A 19710-nucleotide genomic window follows, 5' to 3' on the forward strand; every position below is an offset into this window, starting at 1 on the left:
TTTTTCCAATTACGTTACAGTGTTGGGCCTGGGGTCGAGAAACGCAAAATGTTTATTTTTTTAATACAAACAAGCAGCTTTAAAGTATGAAATTGCAACCATATGAAAATGGATTAAAATTTTTGGAGATTTCTTACTCATCATAAATTACTTTCAGAAAATAAATACACACAGATTTAGTATTTAAATTTTAGATACCTTCTTTGAAATATTAAACTATATCTTTTGTTTGATATCCAAAAACAACCCCTCTGGCGAGTTATTTAACCCTTTAAATATTCCTGCCCAAAATATTTTGCTAATTTTGCGTCCCTCTAGGTCTATTTATACGCCCATTCAAAACCAGGCCCTTTTGTTAATTCACAATTATACACATGAGAATTTCACTCTTGTGAGTAGTCACTGCAGGCAAGCAACAACAATTATTGGACCACTGTGGATGAGGGGACTGTGTATTCATACAAAGTTATGTTAATTTGGCTATTCAAAATTTGATGATAAAAATGAAATGGGGCGCGGAAACTTTGCTAATAAAAAGACTCTGGTGGGTCAGCAGACAAGAGCTATGTTTTGCATTTTTGATGTTTCTATCTATACAGAGTGGACCAGTGCCCAAATTTGTAAGCTTCTGTACACAAACATGAAACAAAAATGATAAAAAATGAAATGAAAATTACACTGTACACAATTAGAGCAAGGGTTATTCTAGTCACTGTGAAACGGGGTGGTACGTACACAACAACACATCGAGTTTCACATATTTGCCACAAATATGTACGTACACATTGCAAAAACTAATCTGCGCTCAATTTTTAGTCAGAATCCTCATCATCAGTAGGCTAAAAGACAAATAATGAGCACATGTCAGTAAATATTGCAAAAAGCTGTGTATTTAAATTAATTTTGACCGAAAAATTATTAACAGAAAATTAAAAGCAGTATAAATAATGGTAATAAAAGCTGGGCTTTTAGGCAGAACCATTGGACGATCCTTAAATCTGGCAAAAAATATTTTTAAAGCACCAAAAAGTAAATTTTGGCAAAATAGATATGCGTCGCCCAAATTAAATCGCACCTGAAGAATCGCAGCATTGGGAATCGGCTGCGGCATTTCCGCTTCAGACTCCAATTCATGCTCAGACTTGGCGTCCTCCTCGGCCGAGGAGGATTGCAGTGAGGTGACAGAAGTGGTGGCTGGACCTGGCGGTGGCGGGATAGACGACCTGGGCGTGCTGTTGGTCAGCATTCCCGAGCCAGAGGACACGGAGGAGGTCGAGGACGAGGTGCGGCGCTGCTGCGTCGAGCCCGGCTGGGGCAGCGTCGAGTCGCTCTGGCTGTGGCCACTGGACCGCAGCTTGGCCATCGACGAGGGCACGCTCGACTTGCGGCGGCCCTTGTGCAGCTGGTCGTCCGACCTGGACGGAGGCAGCCGGCCAGGCGAACCCCCGGAGCTCACCGAGCAGGAACTGGGAGAGATTGAGGGTGGCGGAAAGAGCTTCGACGCCCCGTTCGTGCCGGGGGGACTTGAGGTCGAGGTCCGATGATGATGGTGATGGTTGTCATCCAGGTTGCTGTGGTGAAGGTGCTGCTCGCTTTTGCTCATGTGCTCACCCCCTCGTGGCGCTGAAACGGACAATAATTAACCCTCGTGAAAGACGCAGAGAGGGTGGAGGGGGTAATTATGTGAAAGTCCCTTTTACCTCGTGGATTTGTTCATGTAATGAGCCATTTTAAATAGGTAGAAAATCTCTGCAAAATAATTAATAAGCATGCATTATACGCGAATGTGATAGTTGGGGTAAAAGAACTCTGTGTGACAAAGTCCAAATTCCTGAACTCACCAAGCAGGACAGGTGGGGGTGGCCACGAGCCTCTGCTTCCAGAAGGGTGGTTTGGTGGCTGCAGACTCTGCTGAGACACTCTTGGGCTGGTCGTGTTTGGAGAATTGAGCATTGCAGGCAGCAGCGCCTTCAGTGGCACGCCGCCCTGATTATTTCGGTCCCTGGCAAAGGTCAGCAGGTCCATGATCCACCTGGCGCCTTTCCACGTCGCATTCACTCTCGTCTGAAGCTCCTGCAGCTTGTTCAGCCTTTCTTTTGCAGCTGTAATCTCAGCCGTGGAAAATGCCTGTGGAGGAATTTATTTGAATTGTGAAAACAGCGCGAGGTAATTTATTCTGAGAAATCACCTCTCTGTGAGTGTGTTGAGCCAGGGTAAAATCAGTTTCAAGAATAGAGCTGAGCCGGGCATATCGGTTCATGAGGTCTCTTTGGTAGGTACTCAAGTGGGCCATTTCAAACGCCTGCACTGGTAATAGGAGCAGGTCTTCCCTTCGCAATAGAGGGTCCTCCTTGTCCTTGGTGCCAGGTACGGCGCACACCGCTTCCGCAGGAGGAACCATCACAATAAATGAGACCTCAGGAGACACCTCCACCACTTCTGCTTCGTATAACCTTGAATGATAAATATGATCGATTAATATTAATAACTGCTGAAGCTTTAATTCATGGTACTTTTATTGTTTCGTAATATATTAAGTAAAATTCCACTACTTGCTAAAAGAATCAGAACGTTTTTCTCAATTTTCCTAACAATATTGGATTGTAACGTAGAATAATTTAAGTCTGCCAATGCCAATCACAAAAGAATCTGATTAAATTCAATATTATATGATGGTTAAAAATTAATCACAAATTTTTATCAATTTGTTGATTTAGATACCAAGTTTTACCTGTGATTGAAAGCATCATCTGGAGAAACTTCCATGTAGTTGAGGAGGCGTTTTGATGTGGCAGCTACTAGCCTTATAAACGCCTTCTGTTGGTCTGAAGGCTCGTCATCCTCAATTTTATTGTTCAACTCAGTCTTTCCCTCTTCGGAATCTTCGTTGTTCTCTTTGTCTTTTTTATGTCTGGCGCTTAAGCTCTTAAGCCACTCCCATTCCTCACTTAAAGCAGAGATGAATTGATTTGAACCTTGCCTTTGGTTTAATTTAAGGTTATCCAGCTTACGAACAAACGTGAGGGTTGTCCCGAACTTTGCAATGTGGCAGGACATTTGGTGCCCGATTGGAAACCAAAATTTGAATCAGGTCAACTGAACTCCTCAACTTCAAGTAGCCCATGTAGAGGCCCCTTGCGAGTTTTGTGCTGCTCAACTGGTTGTACTGGATTATTTCCTGAAAGAAAATGTTATTAGTATTGCTAACTGCTCTAGGTGAAAATTTAAAATCCGAAGCTCTTACGGGTATTGAGGTCATTAATGTGTCACTGGCTGTAGGAGGGTCTTCAGGAGTGGTTTGAACAGAAGGGAGCCGCCGTTGAATCTTGCTCAGCGATAGCCACCTTGCGTTCAGCACCGACACGCTCTTGGGAGACCTCACATTGGCAACTGTGCAGAGAACGAGGGTTCCGTCCGAGTCCCTCAAAGGCTTTGGATGTAGATGGCCTAGATCTTGGATACTTAAAGCCGTCTGGAGGAATAGAATGCATGTGTCAGTCTCCAAATGAACTTTATTTTGGATTAGTAATACGGACCTGCATTTGACTAGCAGCCTGCAAAAGCTTCACTCGGAAATGGACGGCTGATGAGCTCAGACTTTTCTCCATGTCTTGTTTGAGCGATTTCACATCATCCCACGTGCATGCAACCTTGAAAGTATTTAAATTAGGGCCAGTTGCCAAACAATGACAATAATTATTACCTTCATTAACCAGTGGAAGTCAGGGTGGATGCAACTAGGATAGGCTTCGTCCACTTCAATAACGGGCAAAAAGTCCTCATTGGTGACCAGAACCCTGTCTTCAAAGTAAAGCAAACATGCCAAATAGACACCTCTGAAGGAAAAATCCAGAAGCCAAAAATTAGAGTTAAGCAACATAATTGTAGGGAATACTGTACCTTTTTAGATTCTTTTGAAATTTTGAAGCAGCAGTGAACAGTTGCTTGATGGTCTTAGATTTCCTTTGGTTCTTCCGTTGCGGAATTGGAGTTTCTCCAGGAGAATTCTCGATGGCCCTTAACTCAGAGGCGTTCTCTGGGCGAGCTGCTTTGGTTTGGACAAACAAATCGTCCAAAGCATGCACCCTCCCTGTGTACCTTGGCTTCCGGAGCTCCATATCTCTCCAGCCTGAGAGGCAGTATTTCGAGTTTTATTCCAATTTATTAAAAATATAAAAAAATCACTCACTGGATGGAATCACTGACAGTGGCACCGAGTTTCTCGGCGGGCCGTAGCCGAAAATGTTGCCACATAATACCCTGAAGTAGTAACGCCGTCCCTGCAGTAGGTCGACAACCTGCTCCTCAACTGCTCTCGCGTCTTTAATGATTTTCTCGCCTGCCAGCAGGCTGAAATCTGGTGTGGTACTCCATTGCACTGTAAAATTGCCATTATTCGCAATTGCACTAAAGAAAATAATTTCATCTGCAATTGGCTCACATTTGTATTTGGAGCAAATTCCTACGTCCTGAAAGTCAGGCTCCTGGAATCTCACATTGACTGAAGTGGTCCCCGTCACGTCAAGCGCAACCATGGAAGGTTCATCCGGAGGCCCTGCGTGATTGTGCATTTTAGTTTTTCACCGACACGCGCATTTTTTGCGGAGATTGGCTCACGTGATTGCTCAAATCCCAGAAGCATCTTCTTGAGGCTTCGCACCCTACGCTCCCACATCGCTCGCTGCTTTTCAGCACCCGTGCTGACTCCGCCGCCCAGACTCTGCATCTCATTTCCTGCGTCGTTGACCGGCATTGCAGCCATTTCCTGCAGACGTGCCTCAGCTTCCTTGACCAACTTTTCCAAGTGTTCGCCCAACTTCTCACTACTCTCATCTGACAAAAAAATAGGGGATATTTCAATCTTGTCGTAATTTCACCTGTTATCACACAAACACATGCGTTTTTCTTCTACTAGTAGATCAGAATAAATCTTAAATAATCACAATCCACTACAAGCAAATATTTATACAAATATAAGTAAATTTTAAAACACCTAATATTTATAAAAATAATTTATAGCAAAACTAAAAACATGAAATGCAACAAAGTACAGATTTTTAAATTAAAAATTATACAATCTGTAAATGTAAAACGATATTTTAAGATTAAAATTGTTCAAATTTCATAAGTAAATTTTATTTTTTATTGAAATTAAAATAAATAAATTGTTTACATTTATACAATTGCTAAAAAATTAAATTTATTTATTAAACGGATATTTTAGTAAGCGAGAATGGCTTACGAAAAAATAAGAAATAAACAATTTTGTAGCCATAACGCACGTAAAAAATAAAAAGGGCAGTCCGCACTCTGCTCCATACTTACACAAACCCCCTTCTTGAGCTCCGAAGGCCATGAGCATTTTGGTCATTGGCCTGCTGTTGTAGAGGACGGCCACGTCCAGCGGCGACAGTCCATCATTGCTGATGCTGAAACGCAAAAGATCAACGCACAATTACAGACCAGATCCTCGATTGCCTCATTAGCGGCTTGCTGCGAGCGTCCATGCACTTTGCGCGAGTATAATTATGTCATTACTCGATTGTACTCTGCCCACTGTGAGTGTGTTTGCGCATAAGAACGAGGAAAACTGACTTACTTGTTGACATCTATGTCTGTCGACTCGAGTATTGTTCTCGCCTTATCCACTTGGCCGTTCTCAATGGCACCGTACAGAGCTGCAACACCAGAGAAAAAGCACTCGTTTAATTTACGCGGCCAAACACTACATAATGATGATTGTGGACTGCAAAGGACACACACGCCCGCCGACAGTTACGATTTTACAAGAGGGCATATCTTTTGCATCTCTGCGCGCCCAACAAGGGCTCCCATTGTCTCAATGCATTCCGTTGAGCACGCTTTAAACTGCTCATATACCAACGATCGAATGATATATATGCTCGTGTCAGCAAGTGGTTATTGGGTCACTTAAAATGTCAATCATCGCTTGCGTTACTTGAAATAGGAGAATAAACGCAAAAAATTAGCATGCGGTAGTATGGTATAGCAAAAGCTAGTTTTTAAAAATGGCATTTTATTCAGCCACTTTTCCGAACCTTTCTTAAAAAAAATACGTGCAGAAATCGTTCCCGAAATAGAGAGTATTTGAGCAGTTATTCGCGAGATTGGAGGTCAATTGGACGCGATTTTTCAGCGTAGAAATTTTTAGGTGGCAGTTATATTTGCTTAAAGTACTTGTTAATAGATGGTGAAATTCCAAATTTGAAGCTCGGGAATGGGGGCGTTCCCTATTTTTTCGGTATCTAAAAAATGCCCGAAAAACGAATTGTGTTAATGAATTCTAAACTGCAACTCTTGACTGCATTGAGGTATCACCTTGAAATTTTCACTGCCCAACCTAGTTTTTGATCCTGAACAACTTTTACATTTACAAAAAATTCGCAGGTCGAAGGTCAAGGTCACCTTTTGCGACCTTTTTTTGAAAATTCAAAATTAAGGGATGATAGCCCCCTACGATTTTTTTGGGGTTCAGGGCTGAAATGTAGCCCGTGAAATTCTGCACAAGTACACCAAGTTTCATAGGTGCAATCGCGATAGTTTTGCTGCAATTCGAATTTGAAGTTTGAAAACCTGCTTGAGGCCGCTTGACCGCGCGTGCACTTTGAGTAGCGAGTTAACCTCTTGTTCGTCAAGTTGATTTTTTTCGCATTTCACTTGCTTAGAAACACCAATGGGGCCTAGGGTAGACCAAGGAAGGTCAAAATCGACCTTCAGGGTCTGTCCCTGACGTGACCCTAAGATCCGAAATATCGAAAATTTCCAATTTCATCGAACTTGGTGTCTTTTAATAGGTTTTCACCACCGTAGAGCTCAAATATACAGCCAAAACTGCTGAATGACAATCCTGAAACCAGTTCTTGAAATAATTGTGGTAGCCATTAATCCAGACGTGATGTGTGAAATGGGCAAAATTTTGAAATTTTTAATTTATGAAATGATACTTCTTATTTGCACATATGAAGTATAATATGTGCTGATAATAAAGGATCTTATGCTTAATACTATGAAAAAATGTTATTAAATGGAATAACAAATAATTCTTTTAATTAAATACTTTTAAAAACTAAAAAAAAATTGTTTCCTTACTTTTTTAAGTAAAAATTTTTAACATTTAATTTATTTGTTATTGCTCTAAATAAATTTGTTAACTTTGTAAAAAAACGATCGGTTTTTTTAAAACTCGATATAAATTTCATGTGTACAAAACAGAAGAATCTTTTCATAAATTAAAAATTTCAAAATTTTGCCCATTTCACACATCACGTCTGGATTAATTGCTACCACAATTATTTCAAGAACCGGTTTCAGGATTGTCATTCAGCAGTTTTGGCTGTATATTTGAGCTGTACAGTGGTGAAAACCTATAAAAAGACACCAAGTTCGATGAAATTGGAAATTTTCGAAATTTTTTATCTCAGGGTCACGTCAGGGACAGACCCTGAAGGTCGATTTTGACCTTCCTTGGTCTACCCGAGGCCCCATTGGTGTTTCTAAGCAAGTGAAATGCGAAAAAAATCAACTTGACGAACAAGAGGTTAACTCGCTACTCAAAGTGCACGCGCGGTCAAGCGGCCTCAAGCAGGTTTTCAAACTTCAAATTCGAATTGCAGCAAAACTATCGCGATTGCACCTATGAAACTTGGTGTACTTGTGCAGAATTTCACGGGCTACATTTCAGCCCTGAACCCCAAAAAAATCGTAGGGGGCTATCATCCCTTAATTTTGAATTTTCAAAAAAAGGTCGCAAAAGGTGACCTTGACCTTCGACCTGCGAATTTTTTGTAAATGTAAAAGTTGTTCAGGATCAAAAACTAGGTTGGGCAGTGAAAATTTCAAGGTGATACCTCAATGCAGTCAAGAGTTGCAGTTTAGAATTCATTAACACAATTCGTTTTTCGGGCATTTTTTAGATACCGAAAAAATAGGGAACGCCCCCATTCCCGAGCTTCAAATTTGGAATTTCACCTTCTATTAACAAGTACTTTAAGCAAATATAACTGCCACCTAAAAATTTCTACGCTGAAAAATCGCGTCCAATTGACCTCCAATCTCGCGAATAACTGCTCATTTAAAAATAAATTATCAGGTATTTGTAAATAAATGAGAATCTGTTTCTCATTTCGATAAAAATGACAAATAAATTACTTGGTGTCGAAACGCAGCTGGTTGCAGATTTTTTTCTAAGAAATTACGAGTCTGCTATCGATTAAATCATTCTTTAAATATACGCAAATATAGTCCAATTTTGGTTGCAGATTTAAAAGCTTCTCCTTCGCTCATATAAGGAGAGAAAGTTGGCAAACAAATACGCCACATAATTCAGGTTCAGCAGGTTTTCTGTTTTTGCCAATTATAATCGCTTCTGCTTGCACAATGAAACATAATTTATTTTTTCAAGCGATGCAAAGTAAATGAGCAGCCAAGGCTCAAGACGAGATTAAATATTGGTCTATATCTGAATTAAACTTTCTGAAGGCTAAAGAATGAGCGTAAAAAAGCACTTAGACGGCTATTCTTGGCGAGAGGAAATGACGAAAAAGATTATGCCCATCGATTCCTTCTAACTCGCTACCCTTTCCTTGTGTCGTAATGGAAACCTCTGACCCGGTGGAATACTATAAATGTTTGATATCTCGATAGCCCAAGAAGAGGAGGTTCGTTCGATCCAGCATTTAGAGAAATGATTCGCTCAAACAGAAGACAAAATCGGACCTTATCATGCAAGGAAGAGGAAACTGTAGGTCTGAGGATGTGACAATATCATGTTTGTTCACTTGCTTCCCAACAAGTCGGCTTGCACCACGTTATCGCGCAAATGCATATGCGTCAGACAAAAATAATAATTTCCTCCACAGCTGCGATATTGAACTGTGTCAAGATAGACTAAGCTACACAAAATAAATGTATTCATTCGCTGGCTACAAGGACAGTAAAATACCAATTAAATAATATAGCAAAAAATAAATAAATATAGAGCTCTCTAGTTAAGTTTATCTTTAATTACAGAATCAGTTTGATCGACTGGAACCAAATTAATTCATTATGGCACTAAAGCAGTTTGCCAACATCATGTGCGAAATTTCGAAGCACAGATAGACTTTACAGGCTATCACGTGTTGAGCCGATTGCTTCTGGTTATTCTGTATGTGTGTGCAATTGCAAAGCTGATTTTGGTCTGGCTGCCGGGTGCTCTGTTTTGATTAGTGTGATTGATTGACAGGAAGTTCAGAAGCCTGCGGATGCATGGACTGGCTGTCTATCTGAACAAGTTGATTTTTAAGCCGCTGGGAAAGATCACTCAGAACTGTTTTCCCCAATCGTATTTTGAAAGAAAAACAGTTAAATTTTCCAATCGCATCAGAATTATTAATGATTATATTTCACTCCAGGAATTTCAGATATTAAAATCATTAAACGTGAATAAATTGTTCTGCTACCTATTAAAAAAATTTAAAGTGGTTGGCAATATTAAACCAGAAAATTATTTGCAAATTAAGATCAGATTTTTTTTGAAATGTACTAAATTTAACCTGTTAGTTAAATTAGAAAACTAGCCTGTCTTGCAGTGGATGAATTAATGCTGTTATGAGCTATGACGCGCAGGGTTCGCAAAAACCCGCATTCCCCCGGAAAACCCACTGCACTGCAAAAAAATGTTTTTTGCGTTTTTTTTTGCAATTTTGCGCATTTTTCCGAAACACGTGGATTTTTATTGAAAATAAAAAAATTATCGTTACGGATGACCAAAAATGTAGATTTTACAAGTCAGTAAAAATGCCACTGGTTTCACAAAAAATGGGTTTTTCCAATTGGTTTTTACGCAAAAAAACAGTGGTGCATTTTTGCGCATTGCAAAATTAGCGAACCCTGATGACGTGACCCAGATACTTTCTCAAAATAATGTAACATGCAATTCAGCAATAGCGACATGTCCACCGCACTGACTGGATATGCAATCAAATTACGAACTCGATCAGCCTTGCATTAGCGAATATCAATTAGTGCAAGTTGTATCACCAGAGCATAGGAATACGCAAGCTATCAGTCGACCGAAGCAACTGTAGACCGACCGGCCGTCATAAGCGAGAGCTAGGTGAATTTCAATCAAGGCTGCTGCATAGGAGGGCCAAATAATAATGGCATGATAGACGTTCAGGTGAGTAGCTCGTACACATGCATGAAATAAATACACAGTTTGCCGAGCAGCAAACAAGGTTGCGTCCCGCCAATCGATTTGAGTGTGTGCACGCTCGGATCTCTCGATCTGTCAGAGTGAAACGGACGTGATTTCGAGGATCAATAATTAGAGCTGAAGGATGAGACTGAAGCCAACAGGAAAGACGAGGAAAGTGCTATTTAAGGATCAGGACAAGTGGTTGCAAATTTAATTGTTGCCTGGTTTTCCTGGTCGGCTCTTTTGGGCGGAGTTCAATAGGCCGGCATTCTGAATAATGTGCTTCTAGAAACTCGCAAAGAGATTACTTTTTTCCCGGTGTGCAGTGCAACATGAATAGCTACAAAATATTCTTAGATTGACGGTTATTAGGTTGAAGGCGCTATTTGTGTAATTTTGATGAAAATTTGCGATAAAGACGGAAACACTCTGTTAAGTGAAAAATATATGTATTTTAATTTGTTTTGTACTGCGGTTTTACTACCTTATCGCAGTCAAGATAAAAACGATAAAAGCAATAATAACAGTCTGTAACAGTCAACAGAAACTACTTTTTAATTATTTTAATCACGATATGGCCTTTCCTCAGACCTGTTAGGATCAGCTCTAAGAAAAATTAACATGTAATTCTAGGCTAATGGATAGAATGTAATTTCTACTTTTTTTGTTACAAAATAAAGAAAATTGTATTGATTTACAATTAATTATATAAATCAATGAACGAAGAACATGCTTTTTATCTCTAAGACCTCAAAGTTTCTCAAAATAAGGTCATCTACACTACCCCGTCTTTAACTCAATTATCGCACAGCCATAAAAATAAATTTTGTTTACCAAAGCACAGGGTTAAAAAAACCGGCCCACCTGCGTTTCATTGGGGGGTATAATGGTTTTTTTGGGGTTTTTCAGATTTGCTATCCACTGCATTATTTTAAGAAACGAAGAAACTCTTTCCCCATATACCAGGTCTTGCCAATTTTGCAATACGCAAAAATGCAGCACTACTTTTTTAGCGTTAAAAACCCGCCAAAAACACAACTTTTTATTTTTCCGCATTATTTAGATTTTTTATACTGAAAATATTAAAGCCTTAAAAAGGTAAAACAGTGGGTTTTATTGGGATTTTTAGCCTGGAAAAACCGAAAAAAACTGGTTGGTTAAAACCGTGGGGGGGGGGGATTTGGGAACCTGCCAAAGCATGAAAAATTGTTAAACTATGAAAAACACTCAAGCATTGCAGCAAAAAAGAAAGGAACCTGACCGAGAAAGATGCGAAGCAATTTTCCTACGCGCGAACCGGATTTTCAATGAACTGCTCTCGTCGCGCGCAAAGTCATAAAAGTTAACCTTTTCAAATGAAGAGCTCCATGCACTGAGAAACAACAAAAAAGTCTGGCCGAAACAAAAGAACGCCCAGCTGTGTGCAATAAAATTACCAACCGGCTAGCCGAGTCGGCTGCGGGTCGCGCGCGCGAGTAATAAACACCGCGTTTCGACATTAATTTCGAGCTCCGAAACTCTGCTCTCACCGCGAGCGACTCTTTCTCCTGTCTCGAAAGCCAAATGTCACCCAGCTGGTTGAGCACTCACCGTGGAGGTGGATGTTGATGCGGTTGAGTTTGTCCAGACGCTTCTTGCCCGCCTTGGACAGGGCCAGTCCGTCCACCAGCAGTTCCATGCCGGTGCGCGGCCGTTCTGAAACATCCATTATGTCAGCCGTGAATGAGCGAGTGGGAGCAGTGAAATGAAAAATTTTAGCTTGTATAGCATCTAAGATAAATTGTGGTGTGCGAAAGGGAAGTGCCTGGACAGCGACGACTCTTCAGGAAGTCGGCAGGAAAGTGAAGTGCGTATTTAGGGATTTTCTGCATACGCTGAATTCGTGTCATAGGAAATCCTCCTAGTTGCGTTAGTTACGCGTTTTGTGTACATCAAACATCGAAATTGCTGCCGTCATGTGGAATAATTGCGATAAAGATGTGGGATTTATAAAATATAAAAATAGTATGTTCGTTTTCTCCAAAACAAGAGCACTTCCATGACGTAATGTAATTACTACTTCTCATAATTCGAGCGGTCATGTTTTGTGGAAAACTTTGTGGCAAACACAGTTTTTTTAGTATGATGATCGCATCAGTGTTTCCTAAAATAAAATATTTCAAAATGAATTTTTCTTTGCAGAGAGCCGCAGTCAAGTCACAATTATATTATTTTGTTGCTCCGTAGACATCAAATTAAAACTAACCTTCACGAATCATTAAGAATAGCTTTAAAAAATATTGAGCATACATCAATCCATTTCCATCGACAACAACCTTTTTTCTATTTTAAATTAAAGCGAGCGAATCTACTTCTTAAAACAGGTATTTTAAAACCAATCATCGCATGACACTGAAATGTCGAATGAACCGGTTGAATGATAGTCAATTTAATGCCAACGAGTAATTGTTGTTAGAAATTATCTAAAGAGTTGTGATCATCAATGGGCGCAGTCAACCGTTTTAAACGGCTGGTGATTCAGAACCCTCTGCAGTTAACTCTCTTTATTTCGCTGGTAAAGTACTGCTGATGAGGCTTGAGGGGCAGCAGAAACAACGGCTGCTAGTGCGAGAACGAGTGAACGTTTCTCCTTATGAGATTATTTACTTTTGCCATTCATCCTGATTACAAAACTCTTTAAGTTTGTTGTGTGTTTAAATCCCCCCATGAGCTCAGTCTGTTTAATATTTTATTTTCCTGGATTTCAGTTTTAAGCTTGCCTACCATAAACCGAACAAGAGTGTGATTTACTTCTTTTGAATAAGAACCAAATAAAACTAATAATATCGCAGTTTAGATAAAAATACAGAATACTAAATAAAGAATAAAGGTGGTGAAATCCCCACATGAATTAACAAGAAGTAAATAAAAAGCTTATGTGCACCAAATGAGTCAAATTTCCCTTCACGACAGACTAAACAAGGCGCAAATTCAGCCAGTTGCGATTCGTCATCGCAACCTCAAAATCGCGAAAGTGGAGCAAAGCAAACCGCGTCAAGCGCACAGTCGCACACCACAGTACATTTTGCAATTGTGTCATTACCGCCGCAATGAGGAGACGCCTGCCAGTGATGCAGACAATGGAAGCGCATGTTGCAGATGGTGCGAGAAGCATCCTACTAAAACACAAATCCCCAATCTCGTCCAGCCGTTGTCCACGTGTCCAGCGAGGCGATCGGAACGACAAGGCGCGCTGCTCAGCGTCAAATGCGACACAAGTCATCCGCGCGGCGCGGTGGCAGCTGAATAATTAGCTCATAGCCGCACAGCGCACGTGATAAACACGTACGGACACATTTGTCTGAGTTTGCCCAGGCATTAGCAGCCCTTTTAATTCGCCAGCGGGTGCTAACAGTGCAGCGATTAGAGCAGGAAGCGAATTCCTCCATGGAAATCCGTCTGTTTGCTCAGCACACGTACGCAGAACGTTGTGTCTGAATTGTACTGTATTGCGGGCAGTGTGCTTGTTACCGTGTGGATTGTGTAATAGGCAATTTTGGTTTTGCGGCTCCGTTAGGCAAGACGGAACTCGTGGCTTTTGATTTTTCTGCTCAATAAAGCATTTTGGCGTTGTTTTGGCAGTAATAAAATTATGACAGTTAAATTTGTGTACATACCACTCACTGCAAATGAAGAAATGGATTTAGAAGTTTCAAAAGAAAATGTCAAGAAAGTTCATCTCCTATATTATGCAGAAGAGCAGCTATCACTGCGGAAGTGACAAATTGACATTCCATGGGCCAATCGATTGGTAAATGCCGCTCTTCACACCTAATTAGACGCAATATTATTGAAATTAGTGTTTTTACAGTCATATAGGGTCACTAGTTCTGTATGTTCGTTTGGCATCTGCTGACTGATGCAGAATCAATTTAGCTTTTCAAGGAGTCAGTTGGTAAAAGAGTATCGTCACGCAGCTTGTTAAATTTGATTCCACCAAATGCTAAATGGATCTCTAATTCAAAACGCTCTGATCAAAACTGAGAGGAGTGTTTTGAACCTTGATATTTACAATACGACTGTCTGCACGCAGTAAATGTGTATGTTTGTTAGCAGGCGTGAAATGCAAATTAATGTTTGCACCACCTATTTGCTGAGATTTGAGCGTCACTTGCGCAATATGGCAGCAATTGTTAATTTCGGTCCCACTCCCATTTGACGGTGCAGTGTTAGCTCTAATCCGCTAGGTGAGCCGCGTTGGATGCTGCCAGTGTTATGGGATTATAAAATCGGACGTAATAACAATTTGCTGCAGCAGCAGCCACGAGCATAATAACGTTATTTATAGGTCACAGACAATTATTTGGGCGTTGAGCACGAGAGCGTGTGCGGTGTAATTTCGCTTCGATGAGGCCAGAGTGCACTTTTATTTTGCATTTTACGGCCACTTTCGTTCAAAACGATCAACAAGCCATTTGCATAGATACCATCTTGACACGTGTCAGATCGCGCAGCAGAGATGGAAATGTGATTTAACGGCGTTTAACCTTAAGAAGCTTTCTTGCCTAATTTCTCTCGCAAAAACGTAATGCGCGCGTCGGTCTTATTAACTTCGATGATCGTGTTTTATCTCTACATAGAAAGTTAACAATGAAATGCGTTCGCGATGATCAACAAGAGGCGATTTACGCTTGACCGTGTAGAGAAACAACGAAGTGATCAGTTAATAATCAGAAAATATGTCAAGGGAGTGTAAAATAATTGAACTACTACCTAAAAAGGCAAAACTTGGGGCTTTTTTCAGCGAATAATTAAATCGCTCGAGTGCAGCAGCTGCTTTTCTTCATACAAACTGGGAACTTCACTCATTTTTAACGTGCTTTTCCAGTTTAAATAAATTAAGTGTTAAATTTTCTCCAACATAAATAATGATTTTTCTCAAGTTAAAATGATCTAGATTTTATAAAAGATCCTAGCTCCCTTCAACGACCACATCCTGGCAAGAAATTTATCATAAGTATCCAAATACATTCTCACATTACTTGTATATTATCCAACTGCATTGTGAAATTCAAGAGCTTGTTTGTGTGCTACTATTTGTTTGTTCAAATAATACATACACAAATTTGCTTTCTCAGGAGAAGGAGAAAAGATTGTCGCTTTTAAATTTCCAGTATGGAACGGACCTATAATACACGATTTATTTACACAATCGATGCAAACAGACCATCACCTTTCAAAGAAAGTCACGGCATAATCATCATATCTGCTTTGGTAGATGACACTAAACGGCGTCCTTTTCGCTTTATTTAAAAGCTTTTCTCACAACGGAAATAAAAAAGCGGTATTGCGTCGCTCGTATTTTACCAGGGCGTTTCCTTTAAAGGAAAACACTTTTCATACATAATGTCCACTGCTGATCAAGAGCAGTGGAAAAATCCAACGAGCACGATGTATATGTAGGATTTAATTCCATCACAACTATTATGCACACGTGCGGCTGACATTTTCCTACCAAAGAGTGCTTGTATTGTTATTGCGGCGCTTCGGAGCAAGCTCCCTTGATCAATAACCTTCGACCTACCATAGAAAAATTTGCTAACGATTCAGTGAACACTGAAAACGATAGTCCATGTACACGTCTGACCTTAATCCCAGCCGTGTCAGAATCAGATATACGCCGACTCCAGGAGTCCCCCCACACGGCGCGACGACCATTAATGCAAATTGTCAGACGGGTGAAATTTTCACTCAAGCGCGGCGTGCGTAATTGAAAATCCACCAGTTTAAATTGTTTTTAAATTGCTCGCCAACGTAGAAAGTCGATTGCAGCTCACTAATCTGAAATGGTTATTTGCACGAGTGCGGTAATTATTGGAAGCGCTTGCACGAGGCATTCACGGAATCCAAAAAAGTTGAAGGTTGCCATTGGGTTTTCCTAGATTATTTCCAATTTTAACTCCAAGGGTGTCAGTGCAAACGAATTTGGTGCAACCTAGTTAAAATTTTTTATTAATTTGAAATGTGAGCGTTTAGGCCTAGGAGTTAAACAATTTTTAATGTATTTTTTTTAAATTTCCTGCCTGTAGAATACATTTAAAAGTAACAATAATTTGATTGAATCAGTTGATATTCTCTTTCGGTAACAACACGTTTTATATGAGTCGCAAATATTAACCTTTGGCGTTGGGCATTGATCCCCTACGATGTCTCATCAGGGTGACGAATCCGTCGGTCAGGTGGCTGACCTTATTCGGGGCTGGGGTGAGTGGCGAGGGGATGGGACTGTGCTCGAAGTGCATGCAGTCCTCCGGCTCCTCTTGCACCACTGGGAACGGCAGCGAGGACAGGTCGGGGTGACTCTTGTGCACCTCGGGCACCGACTTGACCATCTCGGAGACCACCAGGTGCTCGTGGTGGTGGTGGTGGTGGTGGTGGTTGTGGTGGTATAGGTGGTGCAGGTGCTTTGCCGTCCAGCGGGCGGGGGCCATCAGGCGGAGGCTCATGCGGACGGTGGAACGGCGGCGCTCGTCCAAAGGGTGCTGCCGCTGTTCGACCTCCATGGCCGGCCTCACAGGTTGGCGTCGTGTGAAACTTGCTATGCTCACCGAGCGGATTGTCTGCACTCAGCACCGACCACGAGAAAACTACCGACCGCCAGCTTGACGGCATAAAAGTTTGCGCTGCCGTCGATTTGATCGCGTGGTCAAATTGCTGCCAGTCCCCACCACGCTGCAGTGAAGGGAGGCGCAAAGAGAGTGTAGCGTTCCTTCGAAGCGATTTACGTTTGTGTGGTTATTGTTTTTACGCTTCTAAAGATGTTTTTTTACAGAAATTTGTCCTCAGACGATGTTAATAAAAATAAGCAAATGATGAAGAGACAATCATCGAAGCCCATAAATGCAAATGACAAAAAAAATGAAGAAAATTGTTATTCGATCCCTCTTGCATGATTTTATCTTACTCATCTTACTAATAAGCCAAAGATAAACCTGATAAATATCCCGAAATAATGTAATGTGAACGTTCTAGCACGATCGGACTAACAAATTAAAACAATCCCCGTGTTGATAGAAATTATCTTGCAATGTTTAAAAACATATTTCTAATAAATTTGAAATTTGATACAACATTATTGCTGCCATTGTTTTTACATTTAGTTCTAGCAACGTTGCTTTAAGTTAGTTGATTTAGTTTTAAGTCTAAAGACCAATAAATGATAACATTTGTTTACTTGGGAAATTCACTCTCTCAGTTTACTATTTTCGTCTACCAGCAAGACAAAAAATACTTCAATACCCTTCCAAGAGTGAATTTAAAACAATAACAATATAACCCTATATTATTTAGGAGCATTTTTTGCTCATTTGTATTCGACAATTATTTATTGGAAAAAGCTGACCTTTTGAGTCATTAGATACAACTATGAATAGAAGTCTCTGGGCTTTTTTATGTTCAAATACCTCGTTCAACGTATTCTATGTTTAGGCCTCTCTTCTAGTGGCATCGTCACCTCCACCACCATCGCCAACAATGAGCACCAGCACGATCCTCTTCACTCTCTCACCTAGCGCGAAAAATTCTTCGCATGAGAGGCAATAAAAATATTCGGTGCACGCCGGGTGATTGTTGGTGCTGCAGATGGCGAGCTGCATTTTTGAGGTGCAGTATTGGAGGTTTGCCATGCGGAAAGGACCTTGAGGAATCGGTTAATCGAATAAAAGTAGCGAGCGAACGACTTCTTGCCGAGCGGACCGAGCACGGTTCCGCCAACTCGATTCAATTTCACATGCATTGCTTACTTGATTGTTTCTCCGTTTTATTGGATGCTTTTAATGCGCGTACATACACGAGCGTGTGGCCTGTAAAACGAGCAATAAAAAGCATTGCTTTCGGCTTTATTGACTTGCGTTATTGAAACAGAAAGCAGATGATCAGCGGATTTTTTAGGTCAAACTTTTTTGCTGCATTTTCCACGCAATCCACGAACATGAGAATTCCCAGCTCCATTTTAATGTTTCAGATTTTATACGTGGTCACGTTTTCTGAAAATTAACATCCACACTTCACCTTTTGACCCCGAATACACACAGAAAATTGCATATTGTCTGATTAAGCGTTTCGGTCGGAATTAATAACATAATGCGAGTCAGGGGACAATAAATATCAAGAAAAGCATCACGGCAGCGGAGATTTTTCATGCGAGAGAGCTGGCAAAACAGAACTTGACGCAATTAATGACGACAATTAATCAATCAGCTGCAATGCCACGGGTACAAAAGGTAAAGCAGCGGTGCAATTATACGTTATGCTGGACGCGTTCAAGGATCTGAAACTGAAATCAGCACTCCCGATTGGTATACCCGCCGGCGAATTCCATTAATGAGTAGTGCAAACAAAGAGAGGAAGATCGTTCAGGTAGCAAAAAGGCGTGAAACATCCGTTGTTGATCAGATTTGTGCAGCACAGCTGGACAAATTAAAGGAGATAGGGCTGTAAGGAAATCAGCATCACATAGTGCAGGCTTTTCATCAGATAAATTGAAATAACGAAGAATTTTTTGACATCCTTGAACAATAAATAATTGTTTCTGTGACGGGTGTGCCGCAGGTAACTCATATTTTGGCAAGATCAAAACAAAGTCCAGACGGTTCGTGTGCCTTTTAACTGAATTCAAGGTAAATATGTTATCTATCTAATCGAGATAATTTTCTAACGACCATAATATGAACCATTTTCGTTACAATAAAAACCAATTAAAAAGCGAAAATTTTTAATGACCTAATAGATTTAATGAATTTTTAAGTTGGTCTAATTTCAACCCAAATTTCTTACTCACAGCTTGGAATAAGGTTTTGAATAGAAATCAAGTCGGCGAGGCTGAAAGCTATCAAATTGTCTGAGGGTTTTCAAGAAATTCCCCCAGTGTTTAAAAATTATTTAATTTTTGACCCAAGAATCCATGATGAATTCATGTTTTTTTCCTAATCCTTAATTGTTAATTTTGCATTTTAGATGTTAATGGACTTACCCTACTTCTACAGCCAGACATGATTATTTATTAATTTTTTTCCCCTCGAATTTCCAACCTGAACTTCTCTTGGATTTATATAAAATGGATTGGTTAACTCATTTTTTAATTGAAGTTGACCACAATTCAATCCAGATAGTTTTGTCCATTACGTTTCTCTGACAATGTTAATCTGTTGAGTTCAAATTTGAAATTGTTGTCAAGAATTTGGTTCTGATTGCGACTTAAATATTGTTAAAGGTCCTAGTCTCCGAGTGTCCTATTATCGTGAGAGTGTCATATTGTTCAACTTTAATTAAAAGAAGATGGTTGAAATTTCCAAGAGAGTTTTCATCACCCCTTCCCTTGAAACTTAGATTCAAAGTGATTTTATTGCGGATCAGTAGAGCAACTATGCTCCACACCTCCCCACTCCCCACATTCAGAACACAACAGATAAAAATACAAAACATTTTTTGATAACAGAGGGGACTTATTGGTGAAAATTCCTCCCTGTCTTTAC

General features: G+C 40.3%; 1 protein-coding gene across 5 annotated transcripts in view; it reads right to left on the reverse strand.

The window, feature by feature from the left end:
* The window catches only part of wake (wide awake), a 94491-nt gene that overhangs the window by 1982 nt on the left and 72799 nt on the right, over positions 1-19710 (reverse strand). For 2 of the 5 annotated variants that reach the window (XM_065482386.1, XM_065482385.1), the window contains 15 exons: positions 11789-11893; positions 5600-5678; positions 5326-5429; positions 4618-4833; positions 4442-4555; positions 4190-4378; positions 3901-4129; positions 3704-3836; positions 3537-3650; positions 3245-3472; positions 3012-3178; positions 2732-2947; positions 2189-2453; positions 1842-2127; positions 1076-1623 (listed from right to left, as the gene is read on the reverse strand). In XM_065482386.1, coding sequence (XP_065338458.1) covers positions 1076-1623; positions 1842-2127; positions 2189-2453; positions 2732-2947; positions 3012-3178; positions 3245-3472; positions 3537-3650; positions 3704-3836; positions 3901-4129; positions 4190-4378; positions 4442-4555; positions 4618-4833; positions 5326-5429; positions 5600-5678; positions 11789-11893 — 2993 coding nt within the window. Of the gene's footprint in view, positions 1-782; positions 840-1075; positions 1624-1841; positions 2128-2188; positions 2454-2731; positions 2948-3011; positions 3179-3244; positions 3473-3536; positions 3651-3703; positions 3837-3900; positions 4130-4189; positions 4379-4441; positions 4556-4617; positions 4834-5325; positions 5430-5599; positions 5679-11788; positions 11894-16355; positions 16873-19710 lie in introns of those variants that run through there. The other 3 variants (XM_065482388.1, XM_065482387.1, XM_065482390.1) reach the window with 3 other exon arrangements.

This window comes from Cloeon dipterum, chromosome 3 (genome assembly GCF_949628265.1).
Source record: "Cloeon dipterum chromosome 3, ieCloDipt1.1, whole genome shotgun sequence".
NCBI lineage: Eukaryota > Metazoa > Arthropoda > Insecta > Ephemeroptera > Baetidae > Cloeon > Cloeon dipterum.